Source organism: Ranitomeya imitator, chromosome 9, assembly GCF_032444005.1.
Source record: "Ranitomeya imitator isolate aRanImi1 chromosome 9, aRanImi1.pri, whole genome shotgun sequence".
NCBI lineage: Eukaryota > Metazoa > Chordata > Amphibia > Anura > Dendrobatidae > Ranitomeya > Ranitomeya imitator.
Window position 1 is genome coordinate 30,598,681 of NC_091290.1, and position 17,884 is coordinate 30,616,564.

A 17,884-nucleotide genomic window follows, 5' to 3' on the forward strand; every position below is an offset into this window, starting at 1 on the left:
TTAGGGTCATTAGGTGCATCTGTTCTTCATGAATTAGACAGGGTCATTAGGTGTATCTGTTGTTCATGAATTAGGGTCATTAGGTGCATCTATTCTTCATGAATTAGACAGGGTCATTAGGTGCATCTGTTCTTCATGAATTAGACAGGGTTATTAGGTGCATCTATTCTTCATGAATTAGACAGGGTCATTAGGTCCATCTGTTCTTTATGAATTAGACAGGGTCATTAGGTGCATCTGTTGTTCATGAATTAGGGTCATTAGGTGCATCTGTTCTTCATGAATTAGACAGGGTCATTAGGTGTATCTGTTGTTCATGAATTAGGGTCATTAGGTGCATCTGTTCTTCATGAATTAGACAGGGTCATTAGGTGCATCTGTTGTTCATGAATTAGGGTCATTAGGTGCATCTGTTCTTCATGAATTAGACAGGGTCATTAGGTGTATCTGTTGTTCATGAATTAGGGTCATTAGGTGCATCTGTTCTTCATGAATTAGACAGGGTCATTAGGTGCATCTGTTGTTCATGAATTAGGGTCATTAGGTGCATCTGTTCTTCATGAATTAGACAGGGTCATTAGGTGCATCTGTTGTTCATGAATTAGGGTCATTAGGTGCATCTTTTCTTCATGAATTAGACAGGGTTATTAGGTGCATCTATGTCATGAAATGGTAATTCAGAACCACAATGGATGTTGAAGTTCAAAGCACAAACAGTGACCTGACAATAACCCAAAAACATAGGACGAGCTCTGAGACGTGGGAACTCTGCTGACCGCAATCCCTATACTATCCTACCACAACTAAAGGCGGCCGTGGATTGCGCCTAACGCTACCTATGCAACTCGGCACAGCCTGAGAAACTAGCTAGGCCTAAGAGGAAAACAAGCCTAACTTGCCTCAAAGAAATTCCCCAAAGGAATAGGCAGCCCCCACATATAATGACTGTGAGTGAGATGAAAAGACAAACGTAGAGATGAAACAGATTTAGCAAAGTGAGGCCCGACTTAATGAATAGACCGAAGATAGAAAAGGTAACTTTGCGGTCAACACAAAACCCTACTAATAACCACGCAGAGGGGGCAAAAAGACCCTCCGTGCCGAACTAACGGCACGGAGGTACACCCTCTGTGTCCCAGAGCTTCCAGCAAGCAACAAAAACAAAAAGAGCACGCTGGACAGAAAAAACAGCAAACCAAAAAAAATAACACAAGCACAACTTAGCTTATGCAGAGCAGCAGGCCACAGGAACGATCCAGGAGGAAGCTAGACCCACACTAGAACATTGACAGGAGGCCAGGATCAGAGCACCAGGTGGAGCTAAATAGGAAACGTCTAACGACTAGTGTTGAGCGATACCGTCCGATACTTGAAAGTATCGGTATCGGATAGTATCGGCCGATACCCGAAAAATATCGGATATCGCCGATACCGATATCCGATACCAATACAAGTCAATGGGACATCAAGTATCGGAAGGTATTCTCATGGTTCCCAGGGTCTGAAGGAGAGGAAACTCTCCTTCAGGCCCTGGGATCCATAGGGAGGTGTAAAATAAAGAATAAAAATAAAAAATATTGATATATTTACCTCTCCGGCGGCCCCTGAACTCAGCGCGGGTAACCGGCAGGCTTCGTTGTTCAAAATCAGCGCTTTTAGGACCTGAGAATCACGTCCCGGCTTCTGATTGGTCGCGGGCCGCCCATGTGACCGCCACGCGACCAATCACAAGCCGCGACGTCACCGCAAGCTATTGACGCGCTCATTTTTAAAAATGAGCGCGTCAATAGCTTGCGGTGACGTCGCGGCTTGTGATTGGTCGCGTGGCGGTCACATGGGCGGCCCGCGACCAATCAGAAGCCGGGACGTGATTCTCAGGTCCTAAAAGCGCTGATTTTGAACAACGAAGCCTGCCGGTTACCCGCGCTGAGTCCAGGGGCCGCCGGAGAGGTAAATATATCAATATTTTTTATTTTAATTCTTTATTTTACAGATCCCCATGTATCCGATACCGATACCCGATACCACAAAAGTATCGGATCTCGGTATCGGAATTCCGATACCGCAAGTATCGGCCGATACCCGATACTTGCGGTATCGGAATGCTCAACACTACTAACGACATCACCACATCACCTGAGGAAGGAGACTCAGCAGCCGCAGTACCACTTGTGGCCACAGGAGGGAGCTCTGCCACAGAATTCACAACACATCTATTTTTCATGAATTAGACAGGGTCATTAGGTCCATCTGTTCTTCATTAATTAGACAGGGTTATTAGGTACATCTATTTTTCATGAATTAGACAGGGTCATTATGTCCATCTGTTCTTCATGAATTAGACAGGGTTATTAGGTGCATCTGTTGTTCATGAATTAGGGTCATTAGGTGCATCTGTTGTTCATGAATTAGGGTCATTAGGTGCATCTGTTCTTCATGAATTAGGGTCATTAGGTGCATCTATTTTTCATGAATTAGATAGGGTTATTAGGTGCATCTATTTTTCATGAATTAGGGTCATTAGGTGCATCTATTTTTCATGAATTAGACAGGGTTATTAGGTGCATCTATTTTTCATGAATTAGACAGGGTCATTAGGTGCATCTGTTTTTCCTGAATTAGGGTCATTAGGTGCATCTGTTTTTCATGAATTAGACAGTGATTAGGTGCAAATGCAGCTGCAATTAATGGGATCTTTAGTGTAGCATAGCTAAAATTTGCTACAACACAAAATTTAGAGGATTGATGACACAGGATCATTAGGCGCAACTACGCATGTTCGATCGACATTACAATGGGGGACAGATCAGTACAGATTTAGATTTTTTTTTAAAAAAAAGGCTGCTGGCACACATCATTAATTCTGTACTCACAAAAAAACAAAAACAGACAATATAATTTTGGGAATAACCCTTAAATAAAACAGAGGACATTGTCAAATGAAGAACCAATAGACCTCCCTTGACTTATAATAGGGTCATTAAGAATACGCTTTCTTCAGTGTAAAATAGACAGAATTGTAAACCGGGGCTCCTACTGAAACCCAGCAATGTGAACATAGTGTTATCTAGTCATCAGATCAGTCTTGAACATAAAAGTATAGTAAAAGTACCATGGCTGTGAAACTGTACCTCATAACTCCGCACCACTCTCATGCCTCGTCCTCCACCTCCATAGGCAGCCTTGAAGATTATAGGGAAACCATATTTGTTCGAGAATTCCTGGGCTTCTGTTATACAAGTAATAGGAGAGTCCGTGCCGGGAACGACTGGTACGCCTGTGAACAAAACATGGGGATTCAGAATGGACTTCATATTTCTTTGGTGTGTATGAAGTTTCTAGTGTACCTAGGAGAAAATTATTAATTTTTCATCTTAAACATTGCCAACGTTCACCCAAAGTATTACACACAAAAAAAAAAAAAAACACCTTTTGCTGCCCCCAGGAGCTTACAAGTTATATTTTCTGCCAAATCAAAACCATCTTTAAAAAGGTCTTTTGATGGGAAGGAAAAAGGAAAAGGGAAAAATGGAAAGTAAAGAACTTTACCCTTTAGGCCTAACCAGTTCTCCTGCTTTGCACTGATGAGGGGCAAAACCCCATAACACGTTTCTGAAAATGAAGTTTCAGGTTTGGCCTTATACCCCAAGTCATGTGGCAAGGCTCTGTAAAGAGTCGATATTGACTTTTAGGATTGCTACCTTCAAGCAGGTGGCCCTAGAATGTCCCTCCGCTGTGAAGAGTCCATTTGTTCAGTCTTGAGGAAATCTGTTATGATAGGCAATTCAGTATCACAATGGACATAGCGATCAGAGCACATACAGTGATCTGACAATAACCCAAAATAATAGAACGAGCTCTGAGACGTGGGAACTCTGCAGACCGCAATCCCTAATCCTCTCCAAACAACACTAGAGGCAGCCGTGGATTGCGCCTAACTCTGCCTATGCAACTCGGCACAGCCTGAGAAACTAACTAGCCTGAAGATAGAAAAATAAGCCTACCTTGCCTCAGAGAAATACCCCAAAGGAAAAGGCAGCCCCCCACATATAATGACTGTGAGATAAGATGAAAAGACAAACGTAGAGATGAAATAGATTCAGCAAAGTGAGGCCCGACTTTCTTAACAGAGCGAGGATAGGAAAGATAACTTTGCGGTCCACACAAAACCCTAAAGAAAACCACGCAGAGGGGGCAAAAAGACCCTCCGTACCGAACTAACGGCACAGAGGTACACCCTTTGCGTCCCAGAGCTTCCAGCAAAACAAATAGACAAGCTGGACAGAAAAAATAGCAAACAAATAGTAAAGAAGAACTTAGCTATGCAGAGCAGCAGGCCACAGGAATGATCCAGGGAAAAACAAGTCCAACACTGGAACATTGACAGGAAGCATGGATCAAAGCATTAGGTGGAGTTAAGTAGAGAAGCACCTAACGACCTCACCAGATCACCTGAGGGAGGAAACTCAGAAGCTGCAGTACCACTTTCCTCCACAAACGGAAGCTCCCAGAGAGAATCAGCCGAAGTTCCACTTGTGACCACAGGAGTGAACTCTGCCACAGAATTCACAACAGAAATCCACTAGAGATCATTGGGGATTAATTTTATATCTGATCACTTTACATGTTTTGAGTTTATTTAAGGGAATGTGGATTAAAATCCATTTGACAGAGTAAAGGGGGGTGGGGGGTTCCTGCTGCAGCTAGTTGTTCAACCACCAGACACAAGATTGTGAGAAGGAGGGTGGATGGCTGATCACTGACAGACAACCTGAGCCCAAATGATTTATTAGAGCACACAGAGTGGCCTTTTATTTATATGCAAGTAGTAAAATGGAGGCCCCCTGGGAGTAAGAATAAGGGGACCCTTTCTAGGAGCAGACTCAGGCTCTAATACATGGACATCTATTCATCTGAATAAACACCATATAATATAAACTGGACACAGCAGAATCAGATGTTTGCCAGGGGCGACGTACGTAGATGCGGAGAATGTGACCCGGCGGGGGGGTGATAAACACAGCCTCGCTCCCACCACAACTGCAGGGGGGGCAGCACAATCCGATCATGGCGAGTCACAGCACTGTACAAAGGAGGCATAAATCACCATAGAGACAGTACAAAACCTCACAAAAGTCCCCATGGCTGCCTGCCCTATACAAATGCCCATTAGAGCAAACATTTATATCCTAAAGGGCCGCGGGCATATTTGTATGCACAGACACATTACACGAGACACCATGCAGTCATTCAAAAGGGTAATGCGAAAATCCCTGAACAAGAATCCAAAAAAAGTGAATTAAAATACAAAAACTTTGTAAAAAATAACAAACAAAACACTTTTTACATAAAATACACACAAAAAAATAATCCTCATAATTGCTATTCGAGTGATTGTAACGCCTTATACTAAAAGAAATATATGTATACACACACATACCATATGGACAAAAGTGCGTGCCCCCTCCACGTTACACCTACAGGAGCTTTTAGGACTCTCCTCCTTTTCTACATCCATAGTTAATATGGAGTCGGCCCCTCTGCAGATATAACAGCTCACGCTCTCCTGGGAAGGGTTGCTACAAGATTTTGGAGGAGTCCGCGGGGAATTTTTGTCCATTCGCCCAGAAGAACATTTGTGAGGTCAGACCTTGATGTTGGCGAGAGGCCACAATCACAATCTTCGGTCTTGGATGAGGTCAAGGTCCAGGCTCTGGTCAAGTTCTTCTGCCAAACTCCTGCCCTCATGTCTGTCTGGACCTTGTGCACAGTCATGGGGAACAGAAAGGGGTCTTCTCAAAACTATTCCCACAAAAAAGGTCGAAGGTATCATTATCCACGATGTGTTGCGCTAAAGGAATTAAGAATTCTCTTTAGGGTTATCCCGAACCCTAAAAAAAAAACCCAAACAAACCCCTAGCATTAACCTCCTCCACCATCTGTACAGCAACACAATGCAGTCAGGTGTAACGTTCTCCTGGAATCACCAAATCAAGACTCATCCATCAAACGCCTAAAGTGAAGTGTCATCCATCACTGCACAGAACACGTCTCCTCCAGAGTCCAGTGGCGGTAGCTTTACACCACTCCATCCAACGCTTGACATTGCGCTTGGTGATGTACGGCTGCATGCATTTTGCTCGGCCATGGAAACCCATTGCCACGAAGATCCCCCAACCAGTCTGCCCATTAATAACGAAGTGCAATGTCTGGCATTGAGATTTTCAACATATACTGAACGGAAAAAAAATAAAAGAAAAACTGTTTTCCTTTATCAGACAATTTACTTCCAAAGTCAAGTACCGGCAAAGGTAATAATGTTTGCTTCCTCCTATAAATCCACCTAAGTGGACATCGCTCACGCGGTTTACAGATGCAGGCGGACGGCTTGCATTACTTTTGAGAACATATTTCGTGATATCGCCAAAACTGTTCACTTAATGTTGTGAATCTCCGCAGGGGGAGCGCGCTGTCACATCTATGGGTAAGACTAATGGGCGTTTGTGGGGGGAAAATGCAACACCGGAGCCAAGACAGAAAGCCGTTAGGACAATATAACAGCCGCTCTGCGATAATTCCAGGACAGCTGTCGCCTTCATGACTACAGGAGATGACGAAAGTAAGAATATAGGCAAAGAAAACTGAGCAATCATAAGCTTTAGCCAAAATGGTGAGGGTGTGCTAACTTTGCAAATGAAGCAGCATCCGTCTACTAGGATGCCGAATAAAAGTAACACAAAACACAGAAAATACAAGAATACAGATCCCAGCACCTCTTCCCTTAAAGTAGCACTCCTCCTCCTCCCGTCAAAGTTTTTATCCTCTTAATACTGTATTTTTCGGACTATAAGACGCATCAGACCTTAAGACGCACCCCAAATTTTCAGAAGGAAAATAGGGAAAAAAATTGTGTGTCAAATGGGGGTCCATCTTACAGTCCGAATTCAGCTTACCAGGGAAGGGATCGGCACAGGTGGAGGAGTGGTCACAGGGGTCGATCGGTGGTCCAGGCTGGTGCGGTGGCCTCTACGAAATCCCATCCCTGGCTGGGGCGGCAGCGGCGCTCTGTGCTGGGGCGGCAGCGGCGCTCTGTGCTGGGGCGGCAGCGGCGCTCTGTGCTGGGGCGGCAGCGGCGCTCTGTGCTGGGGCGGCAGCGGCGCTCTGTGCTGGGGCGGCAGCGGCGCTCTGTGCTGGGGCGGCAGCGGCGCTCTGTGCTGGGGCGGCAGCGGCGCTCTGTGCTGGGGCGGCAGCGGCGCTCTGTGCTGGGGCGGCAGCGGCGCTCTGTGCTGGGGCGGCAGCGGCGCTCTGTGCTGGGGCGGCAGCAGGGCTCTGTGCTGGGGTGGCAGCAGGGCTCTGAGCTGGGGTGGCAGCAGGGCTCTGAGCTGGGGTGGCAGCAGGGCTCTGTGCTGGGGTGGCAGCAGGGCTCTGTGCTGCATTGGGGGCTCCACCAGCATTTAGTCAAAGCCCGGTGGCCCCCGCAGCTCCGTTGCTGCAATGCGGTGGCCTTCGGGAAAATTGATCTCGTAGCCGAGATCTGAATCTGAGCATGCACCGCCCCTGGCGGCCATTTTCCCGGAGGCCACCGCATTGCACCAATGGAGCTGCGGAGGCCTCCGGGCTTTGACAAAATGTCGGTGGAGCCCCCCATGCAGCACAGAGCCCCACTGACACCACACCACAGAGCACCTCCGCTGCTGCACCAGCCTGGGGAAGAAAGGCTGCATCAGGACCGCCACAGGATTTGTAGGTATATTCCGACCATAACACGCACCCCCATTTTCCCCCAAAGTTTTTGGGAAAAAAAGTGTGTATTATGGTCCAAACAAATACGGTATATTGCAGTCATCATATTATATAGCACTGTGTATACAATTGCTCATTTTGCCCTTCTACTCAAATAATTTGTCTCTTTTCTCTGCTCCATGTAGAAACCATAAGTCTCTTGTCCGTGAAAACATGAGAGAGATAGAGAGAAAACAACCGCCATCAGCTTATCTGAAAAGGATCGGCTGTCAGAAATCGGTCATGCCAGATCCTTATCCCCTCCGCACACCATCAGTGGGAGACTCTTAAGGCCTCCACACACAGACTGTTGGCTAAGCCCACCGATACCATGTTTACGGGGGCATTAGACGTACAAATGGGTTTGTACATTTACACAAGCTGCGGGTTTACTTTAACAGATCGGAGTTTACACAGGATTCCTGAAATTCCACTTATGCAGGTCCTTCGCCTCTCATCATCCTAAATTCTGAAGTTTAACCTCTGGCATCTCCTTTTTGAAATTTTCAAGTTGCTAGAACTCAGATCCATCAAGCATTAAAGGACACATTTTATAGGGTCATATTTGGCTGACGGATGCTCCACCAACAAACTTGACAGCCATAATTGTTCTTTAAGCTTCATCCGACCTCCCGTTTCATAGGATCATTAAACACGATGCCGACACTTACACAGATCCGACCAATTCATGTATATTTATATTGATTTTAGTGCAGCATTTAGTAACGATCCTCATGCAAATAACTACAATTAGTGGCCCGGAGATCGCGGAAAACTCAATGCCAGTAATCTTCAAATCAGTAATAGAAAAGAAAAGCTCATTAAGTGCAAATCATTCCCTCCACGCCTCTCATTTCTCCAGACATACAAGGTCACGGCTCTAGACAGCAAAGATAGACTTTAGGTGTACGACACAAAAACACATTGGTCGTTCATGTTGAGATTAATGTTCCTCCGAGTTTGAGTTTTGGTCATCTACCCTCTAAAATGATGGGCACTTTCTTAATATACTACACTATATAGTGTTCTTTTCTAAAACAGAACACTATAATGATAATTTCACATTTTATCTCTTCGATTTTTGCCATAATCATGTTCACGCCTCGATGCTCAGAGTCTCCAAGGCCCTTGTTCATATCTGAGTTTTGCATAATGCATAGATACGGAACATCTCTGGCTCACGTGCATGGGTTCTAAACAGTATACTCATTGTATCGTCCCGCTTTTAAATTTCTACATTACCTGTTCATGCCATATTTGCAACAGGGTTTGTTTATTACACACATTTCATGAGCTTATTGGGGCGATTCCATCTGTCCCTGGCAGTGACATATGCATTGCTATCTTATTGACAGCATAGCAGAGTTAGATAGCTCCGAGACATTTTGTACGATCTCTAGGGGAATATTGCTTGCGTCATCCAATTTCATTCACTGCTTGTTACGGACCTGGCACTGCGCATATGATGGCATGCTTACGTCATCTTACTCACTGCCTGGCATGCTCTCGTTACGACCTGGTGCATGCGCATATGATGGCATGCTTACATCATCTTACTCACTTCCTGGCATGCTCTCGTTACGACCTGGTGCATGCGCATCTGATGGTATGCTTACGTCATCTTACTCACTGCCTGGCATGCTCTCGTTATGACCTGGTGCATGCGCATCTGATGGTATGCTTACATCGTCTGACTCACTGCCTGGCACACTGTCGTTACGACCTGGTGCATGCGCATCTGATGGTATGCTTACATTGTCTTACTCACAGCCTGGCACACCGTTGTTACGACCTGGTGCATGCGCATCTGATAGGTATGCTTACGTCATCTTACTCACTGCCTGGCATGCTCTCATTACGATCTAGTGCATGCGCATCTGTTGGTATGCTTACATCGTCTGACTCACTGCCTGGCACACTGTCGTTGCGACCTGGTGCATGCGCATCTGATAGGTATGCTTACGTCATCTTACTCACTGCCTGGCATGCTCTCATTACGATCTAGTGCATGCGCATCTGTTGGTATGCTTACATCGTCTGACTCACTGCCTGGCACACTGTCGTTGCGACCTGGTGCATGCGCATCTGATGGTATGCTTACATCGTCTTACTCACTGCCTGGCACACTCTCGTTACGACCTGGTGCATGCGCATCTGATGGTATGCTTACATTGTCTTACTCACTGCCTGGCACACCGTTGTTACGACCTGGTGCATGCGCATCTGATAGGTATGCTTACGTCATCTTACTCACTGCCTGGAATGCTCTCATTACGATCTAGTGCATGCGCATCTGTTGGTATGCTTACATCGTCTTACTCCCTGCCCGGCCTACTGTCGTTACGACCTGGTGCATGCGCATCTGATGGTATGCTTACGTCATCTTACTCACTGTTTTATACTCCATTGTTACGACCTGGCGCATGCACATATGACAATATTAATGTGTCATGTAATTTAGTCACTGCCCTGTATGTTATTACGCATGCGAAATCAACGATGTCCACTGATAGACATTGACTTTGTATTAAGGTCAGACACTTAACGCATACATCAGTTCCGGACGCTGACTGGCTATTCCTGGTCCCCATTTTCGCCTCTTGCTATACATGCATTTTTCATTTTAATTGATCTGCACAATTATAAAAAAGTGGCATTAATGATGAGCGAGTGCACTCATTGCTCGGGTTTTCCCGAGCACGCTCGGGTGGTCTCCGAGTATTTATGACTGCTCGGAGATTTAGTTTTCCTTGCTGCAGCTGAATGATTCACAGCTTCTACCCAGCCTGATTACATGTGGGGGTTGCCTGGTTGCTAGGGAATCAAGCCTACATGTAAACATGTAATCAAGCTATCTAGTAGCCACAAATCATCTAGGAAAACAATCTCCGAGCAGTCAAATACTCGGAGACCACCTGAGCAACGAGTATGCTCGCCCATCACTAAGTGGCACTAGTGGTACATTTATTCACCCTTACCCCTGAGGGAGCCACTAGAGGTGATACGCGTGGGGTTGTTATACCTCATTCAAGGGTCCAGATTTATTAGGTTTGTTAGACTGATATCTGGCCTCTATTATCTGGTACGACATACCATCTCCTTCTCTGCAGTGAAGTATTAAGTACTTTGTCTATTTTGGCCTTGATAACTATTGTTTTTTTTTCTATGGCTTAGAAAGAAATCTTTTAAATATCACATATACTATGGTACTATGGTTATTGCAGTTTTGTTTACAGCAAGATATACTCATTTATATCGGATACCATGCATGTTATTTGTTTGGCTAGTGAGGTTAGGTGGTAGTTTTATTACATTCTGTCACCTATGTTTGTGTTTGGGCTTTCAGTCTTTTTAATTGTTTTCAATGTTTATTGTACTGTACTGGTGTGTCATACATGTAAATAAAATTGATATTTTCAATTTGGTGATCTTATGGCATTTACCCTTTTCTGTTGCTCTGTTACACATATAGTGTGTGCTGGAATGATCCCCTAAATATTAGGTGGTGCCCTTATACGATTACCATTTAAAAACACTTAATAAAAATGGCGAGAGTCAAAAATGGACGTTTATTTTGGCAGAATTCTACCACAGTTTTTACAGTTAGATATGACTATATAAAAAAAAAGGTTGTTTCGCCCCACAGCATCTTCTGGGGGGGAATAAGTTGTTTCTACAAACACCACACCTCCTCCACCCTCCTTGTCAGAAAAAAAAAATGCAGAATGTGTCTCAACCAAATATGGTGCAAGTCATGAAAAACTGTTTCTTTTGGCAGAATTCTAGCACAATTAGTATAATAAAATCTTCTACACTATGTGCTTTTTACAGTTAGATATCACTATATAAAACAGGGTGGTTTCGCCCCAAAGCTTCTACTGTGGGTAATGAGGTGTTCTACAAAAACCTCACACCTCTTCGTTAAATAAAAATCAGAAAGTGTCTAAAATGGTACAAGTCAAGAAAGACCGTTTCTTTTGTTAGAATTCTACCACAGTGGTTTTAACAGCTAGATATCACTATATAAAATAGGGTTGTTTCGCCTCACAGCTTCTTCTGGGGCTAATGAGGTGGGAAGCTGAACCATAATGTTATATAAGAGTAGCCAGGTGTTTAGAACATTCAGTTAAGGCAAAGGAAATCTCTAGAGCAGTGTTCCCCAACTCCAGTCCTCAAGAGCCACCAACAGGTCATGTTTTCAGGATTTCCTTAGTATTGCACAGGTGATAATTGCATCACCTGGACAGGCAAGAATTCAATCACCTGTGGAATACTAAGGAAATCCTGAAAACATGACCTGTTGGTGGCTCTTGAGGACCGGAGTTGGGGAACACTGCTCTAGATAATAAGGATAACAAACAACTGTGTAAGGGTTTTTAAAAAAAAAAAAAAAAGAAGACCATTAAGGAAGAAAGCATCTAAAGTTTTATAGAGAGCAGAGAAAATAGACAATAGATTGTGGGGGAAGCATACGGAAAGGAAATAAGTGTAGGATAGAAGCTGTGCTGATACATGAGCAGCAGCATACTGGATACACACAGAGCTCACATCCAGCCTATATTAATGGAAGAGACATTCCTACAAGAACATTGCAATTCTAGAGCTGTGCAGATACATTAAAGCAAGAGAAGACTGCAGCCCCCTGGATACACACAAATCTCACATCCAGCCTGTATTACAGTGAGAGTCACTCCCACAAAAGGAAAATCTGAAACTTGGATCAAGCTGCAAACTGCATATCAGGTTGTTTGAGAATAAATAACAGAATGAAGATTGCAAACTGAAACTTTTATGAACTAGAAAGGTAACCACCAACACGTAAAATCATTTTTTCTGTGTCAAAGGGGTGCATAGCCGTTAACAATAAGGGCATGTCCTCTTTTAGGCTGTACTCACCAGCACTGATGGCAATAGCACGGGCTTCGACTTTGTCTCCCATCTTACGCACCACTTCAGGAGTGGGGCCAATGAATCGTACACCAGCATCTGTGCAGGCCTGGGCAAAATCCGCACGCTCCGACAAAAAGCCATAGCCGGGGTGGACGGCATCCACTTCATTCTCCTAGGAAAAAAAAGATTTAATTTTAAATTTATAAGTGACATAACTAATATAACCTCCAAGTAATGTGAAATATCCGGGCATAGTGTGCACAATGGGGGTACATGCTGATATGATAAGTCATCAGGACCACAATAGACTTTGAGAAGTACGTGACCACTAGGTAATGAATAGTGATGATCGAATATACTCGTTACTCGAGATTTCCCCAGCACGCTCGGGTGTCCTCGAGTATTTTTTAGTGCTCGGAAATTTAGTTTTTATTGCCGCAGCTGGATGATTTACATCTGTTAGCCAGCATATTGATACACTTGCGTTTCAAAATGCATGCGTTTAAAAAAAAACGCATGGTGAAAAAAACGCATGTAAACGCGTGCAAATGCTGCGTTTTTTTGACGCATGCGTTTTTGCATGTGGTGAAAAAAACGCGGCGTTTTGACGCGTTTACATGCGTTTTTTCATGCGTTTGCGTTTTTTAAACGCATGCAGATAAATGTGTGACAGCTGCCAATCATCAAAATACAGTAAAAAACCCACTATAAACAGAAAGAGCTAGGGTTAGGGTTAGGGGTAGGGTTAGGGGTAGGGATCCTAACCCTAACGGGATCCTAACCGTACCCCTAACCCTAACGGGATCCTAACCCTAACCCTACCCCTAACCCTACCCCTAACCCTACCCCTAACCCTACCCCTAACCCTACCCCTAACCCTACCCCTAACCCTACCCCTAACCCTACCCCTAACCCTACCCCTAACCCTACCCCTAACCCTACCCCTAAAGGGATTAGGGTTAGGGGTAGGGTTAGGGGTAGGGTTAGGATCCCTTTATCAATTTTATGGTGTGGGGTGGTTTATCAGTGTTTTTAGGTTGTTTTTTTTTTAAAAACGCATGCAAACGCATGCACAAAAAAACGCATGCGCTCCCATTGACTCCAATGTGTTTTTTGACCCCAAAAAAAACGCATGCGTTTTTTGTGTCCAAAAAACGCCTCTCAAAAATACTACAAGTTGAATTTTTGAAAATGAACGCATGCAGTAAAAAAACACATGCGATTGAAAACGCGACCATACGAGTACACAAAAAAACGCATGCGTTTTCAATGTTAAATATAGGGAAAAAAACGCATGCCTTTTTTTTGTGCAAAAAACGCTGGAGACAAAAACGCAAGTGTGAAACCACCCTAAATCATTCAGCTGTGGCAAGAAAAAAATAAATTTCGGAGCACTAAAAAATACTCGAGGACACCCGAGCGTGCTCGGGAAATCTCGAGTAACGAGTATATTCGCTCATCACTAGTAATGAACATGGCTCGGGTCATAACGAATAACTGGGAAATAAGAGGAAGAAAGAAGGAGGAATTACTCTACAACACACAAATATAAGCAGAATCCTAATTAAACACCAGAAACCCGAGGATTAGCGGAAGACACGCGGCTCTTCATCTTAATACGGTAAGTCTCCTGCAAACAGAGCAGCCTAAGCCGCTAATTGAACATAATAGGACTCAGGACATTCCCTGCATTATATATGTGGGCAAAAAAAAAATTACATATATTTATTTTAATAAAGCCATGAAAAGATTGCCCTGGTAGCCGCTGATACTTTCTTGCTTCCGTATCATTGGATGCTGGGTGAACTCCATACCTACCATTCTGGACCGGTGGAAGTTTGTCATTGTGTCTGATAATACTGAATTTCATGTAAATGCATTTTTGGGTCTGGTAGGAGGTGTAATTCTGTAATAAAAGCTAGGTATAACTTTGCAGTTATATATTTTTTGCATTTTATAAAAGCAAAAAGTGGTTTTTGTTTTATTATAAAGGTTCTATTCCTTTGCTGTTGCTGAGTTTGCAAGTCCTTTATCTAGCTGAGTGATCTGCAAAAATGTTACAAAGCCGTTTTTCTCTGTTCTCGTCTTCCAGGGTTAAAGGCCCCAAACACACGAGATAGCTATCGGATGAATGGAAAAAATACAAAAACAGTTTTCTACCCCAACTCCCCCAGAAATGGAGTGCTCATCTCGGCCAAGAGCTCCAGTGTTCTCTATGACAGAGCCGCTGCCAAACTGCTCTGGCGGAGGCTTTTCTCCCACAAAGCTGAAATGGAACAGCTGTTGAAATTCAGGTGTCATTGGAGAGTCAAGAGGGCGCATACAAATTAAACTGTTGGCCAACTTTAGTCAAATGTGCATGGTGCCTTATGGACTGTACATAGATCTGTAGCGGAGAAGGGGGAAAGGATCTTTGAGGGCACAGAAAACAGGTGAGGAAAAAAAATGAACGAAGATTGCAGACAAACTTAGTGGTTACATTTAGTTAAGGGGGGGGGGGGGGGAAAGCAAAAAATAAGCAAAAAATGTATACGTATAGTATGTTTTGCAACTTTTTTTTTTTTTCTTTTTTTTTTAACTCAATGTAACCACCAAGCCTGTCTGCAGTCTTCATTCACACACACTCAAAAAAAATATATAATCTAATACATTTACCATATTTTTTGGACTATAAGATGCACTTTATTCCTCAAAAATTTGGAGACAAATGGGGGGTGCGTCTAAGGGTATGTGCACACGTAGAAAGATCCTCTGTGGATTTTTCCACAGCGGATTTGATAAATCCGCAGGGCAAAAACTGCACGTTTTTTTCCTGGGGATTTACCGCGTTTTTTGTGCGGATTCCACTGCGGTTTTCTATTATGGAGCAGGTGTAAAACCACTGCGGATTCCACACAAAGAATTGACATGCTGCGGAATGTAAACCGCTGCATTTCCGCGCGTTTTTTTTCCCGCAGCATGTGCACTGCGGATTGCGTTTCCCATAGGTTTACATTGTACTGTAAACGCATGGGAAACCGCTGCGGATCCGCAGCAAAATCCGCAGCGTGTGCACATAGCCCTATAGTCTGGATGTACTTGCTGTGGATGGGGAGGTGGGGGAGCAGGAGCAGCTACTGCGAGCGAGGCATCAGTGACATCATTGAGGTTACCGCAGGTCACTGAGGCTGCGCTCCCAGCCGGGCTGAACTGCGGTGACCTCAGCAACGTGAGAAAAAGTCAGTGAGTTCACTGCAGATCTCCGTGAAAAATTTATCACACAGTGCAAGCAGGGGAGAGCGATGAAAGCGGTCTTCAGCACCGAACAGTACCGCTGATTCCCAGTCACCAGCATGTGTCACACTGATAACACATGGATATCATCGGTGTGTCATCAGTGTGCAAGACGTTTTGCAGATCGCGCTGCTGTTAAAAAGCGGACATGTCAGCGTGTTTTGCCGACAGACACACGGTCCGTGCAAACACACTGACATGTGCACAGATCCATTCACTTGAATGGGTCTACGTGTGAAGACTGTCACCACACGTACCAGAGACATGGACATCTGAAAGACTCCTACCAGATATTACCTAATATATTGGATTACATTTTCTTATACAGGGTTATATTGGCTGACATATGGGGATTATATTACCTCATGCAACAGATATTGCCTCATATTGGATATTTCGTCATATATCAGATGATATTGCCTCATATCGGATATTGCCTCATAAATGGGATTGTACCACCTTATATATCAGACTATATTACATCACATATTGGATTATATCACATCATATACGGGTATCACCATATATATTGCGTTCTATTATTTAACATGGGATTATTTCACCTCATCTACTATATAATTGTCTAAGGGTCACTTCCGTCTGTCTGTCTGTCTGTCCTTCTGTCTGTCACAGTTATTCATTCGCTGATTGGTCTCGGCAGCTGCCTGTCATTGCTGCCGCGACCAATCAGCGACGGGCACAGTCCGGAAGAAAATGGCCGCTCCTTACTCCCCGCAGTCAGTGCCTGTCGCCCGCATACTCCCCTCCGATCACCGCTAACACAGGGTTAATGCCGGCGGTAACGGACCGCGTTATGCCGTGGGTAACGCATTCTGTTACCGCCGCTATTAACCCTGTGTGTCCCCAACTTTTTACTATTGATGCTGCATATGCAGCATCAATAGTAAAACGATATAATAATAATAATAATAAAAAAAATAAAAAACTTATTCTCACCTTCCGCCGTCTCGTCCTCTCCTCGGCACTGCAAGCGGCAGGTTCCGCTTCCAAAGATGCTATGGGAGAAGGACCTTCCATGACGTCACGGTCACGTGACCGCGACGTCATGGAAGGTCCTACGCTCATACCAATCCTGGGACCGGACACAAGCGCCGGAACTACAATGGGCTCTTCGGATGGGGAGTATGTTTCTTTTTTATTTTTTAACCTGTTACATACGTGTCTGGGCAATATACTACGTGTCTGTGCTGTATACTACGTGACTGGGCAATATACTACGTGGCTGTGCAATATACTACATGGCTCTGTGCTGTATATTACGTGGCTGGGCAATATAGTACAAGGACATGCATATTCTAGAATACCCGATGCGTTAGAATCGGGCCACCATCTAGTATTAGATATTGTTTTATATATGTCTATATTACCTCATATCTCGGATTATATTACCTCATATATTGGATAGTTCCTCACATATCTGATTGTATTATCTCATATATAAGATATCAAACCATACGGCATATTGGATATTAGCTCATATATTGGATAATATTACCTCATATACGGGATATTACCTCGTCCATTGGATTATATTGCATCATTTGGGATTATGTTACGGTACTTCATATAACAGATAACATAATCCAATGTATTAGGTAGTATCTGTTATATGAAGTACCGTAGCCTAGTCTCAAATAATGCAATTTAATCCGATGTACGAGGTAATATCCAATATATGAGGTAATATCCAATATATGAGGTAATATAACCCCATATATGGGGTAATATTATCCAATATATGAGGTAATATACGATTTGCTATCCGATGAGGTAATATAATCTCAAAGATGAGGAAATTGCCAATATAGGACGTTATTTAATCTGATAAATGAGGCGAGATCCCATATATGAGGTAATCTAATCCAATGTATGAGGAAATTGCCAATAGACGAAGCAATATAATCTGATATATGATGTG

At 43.8% G+C, this 17,884-nt stretch overlaps 1 protein-coding gene across 2 annotated transcripts in view; it reads right to left on the bottom strand.

The window, feature by feature from the left end:
- The window catches only part of PC (pyruvate carboxylase), a 358,273-nt gene that overhangs the window by 277,765 nt on the left and 62,624 nt on the right, over positions 1-17,884 (bottom strand). For both annotated transcript variants that reach the window (XM_069740167.1, XM_069740166.1), the window contains exons 4-5: positions 12,679-12,844; positions 3,132-3,277 (exon numbers count right to left, since the gene is read on the bottom strand). In XM_069740167.1, coding sequence (XP_069596268.1) covers positions 3,132-3,277; positions 12,679-12,844 — 312 coding nt within the window. The remainder of the gene's footprint in view (positions 1-3,131; positions 3,278-12,678; positions 12,845-17,884) is intronic.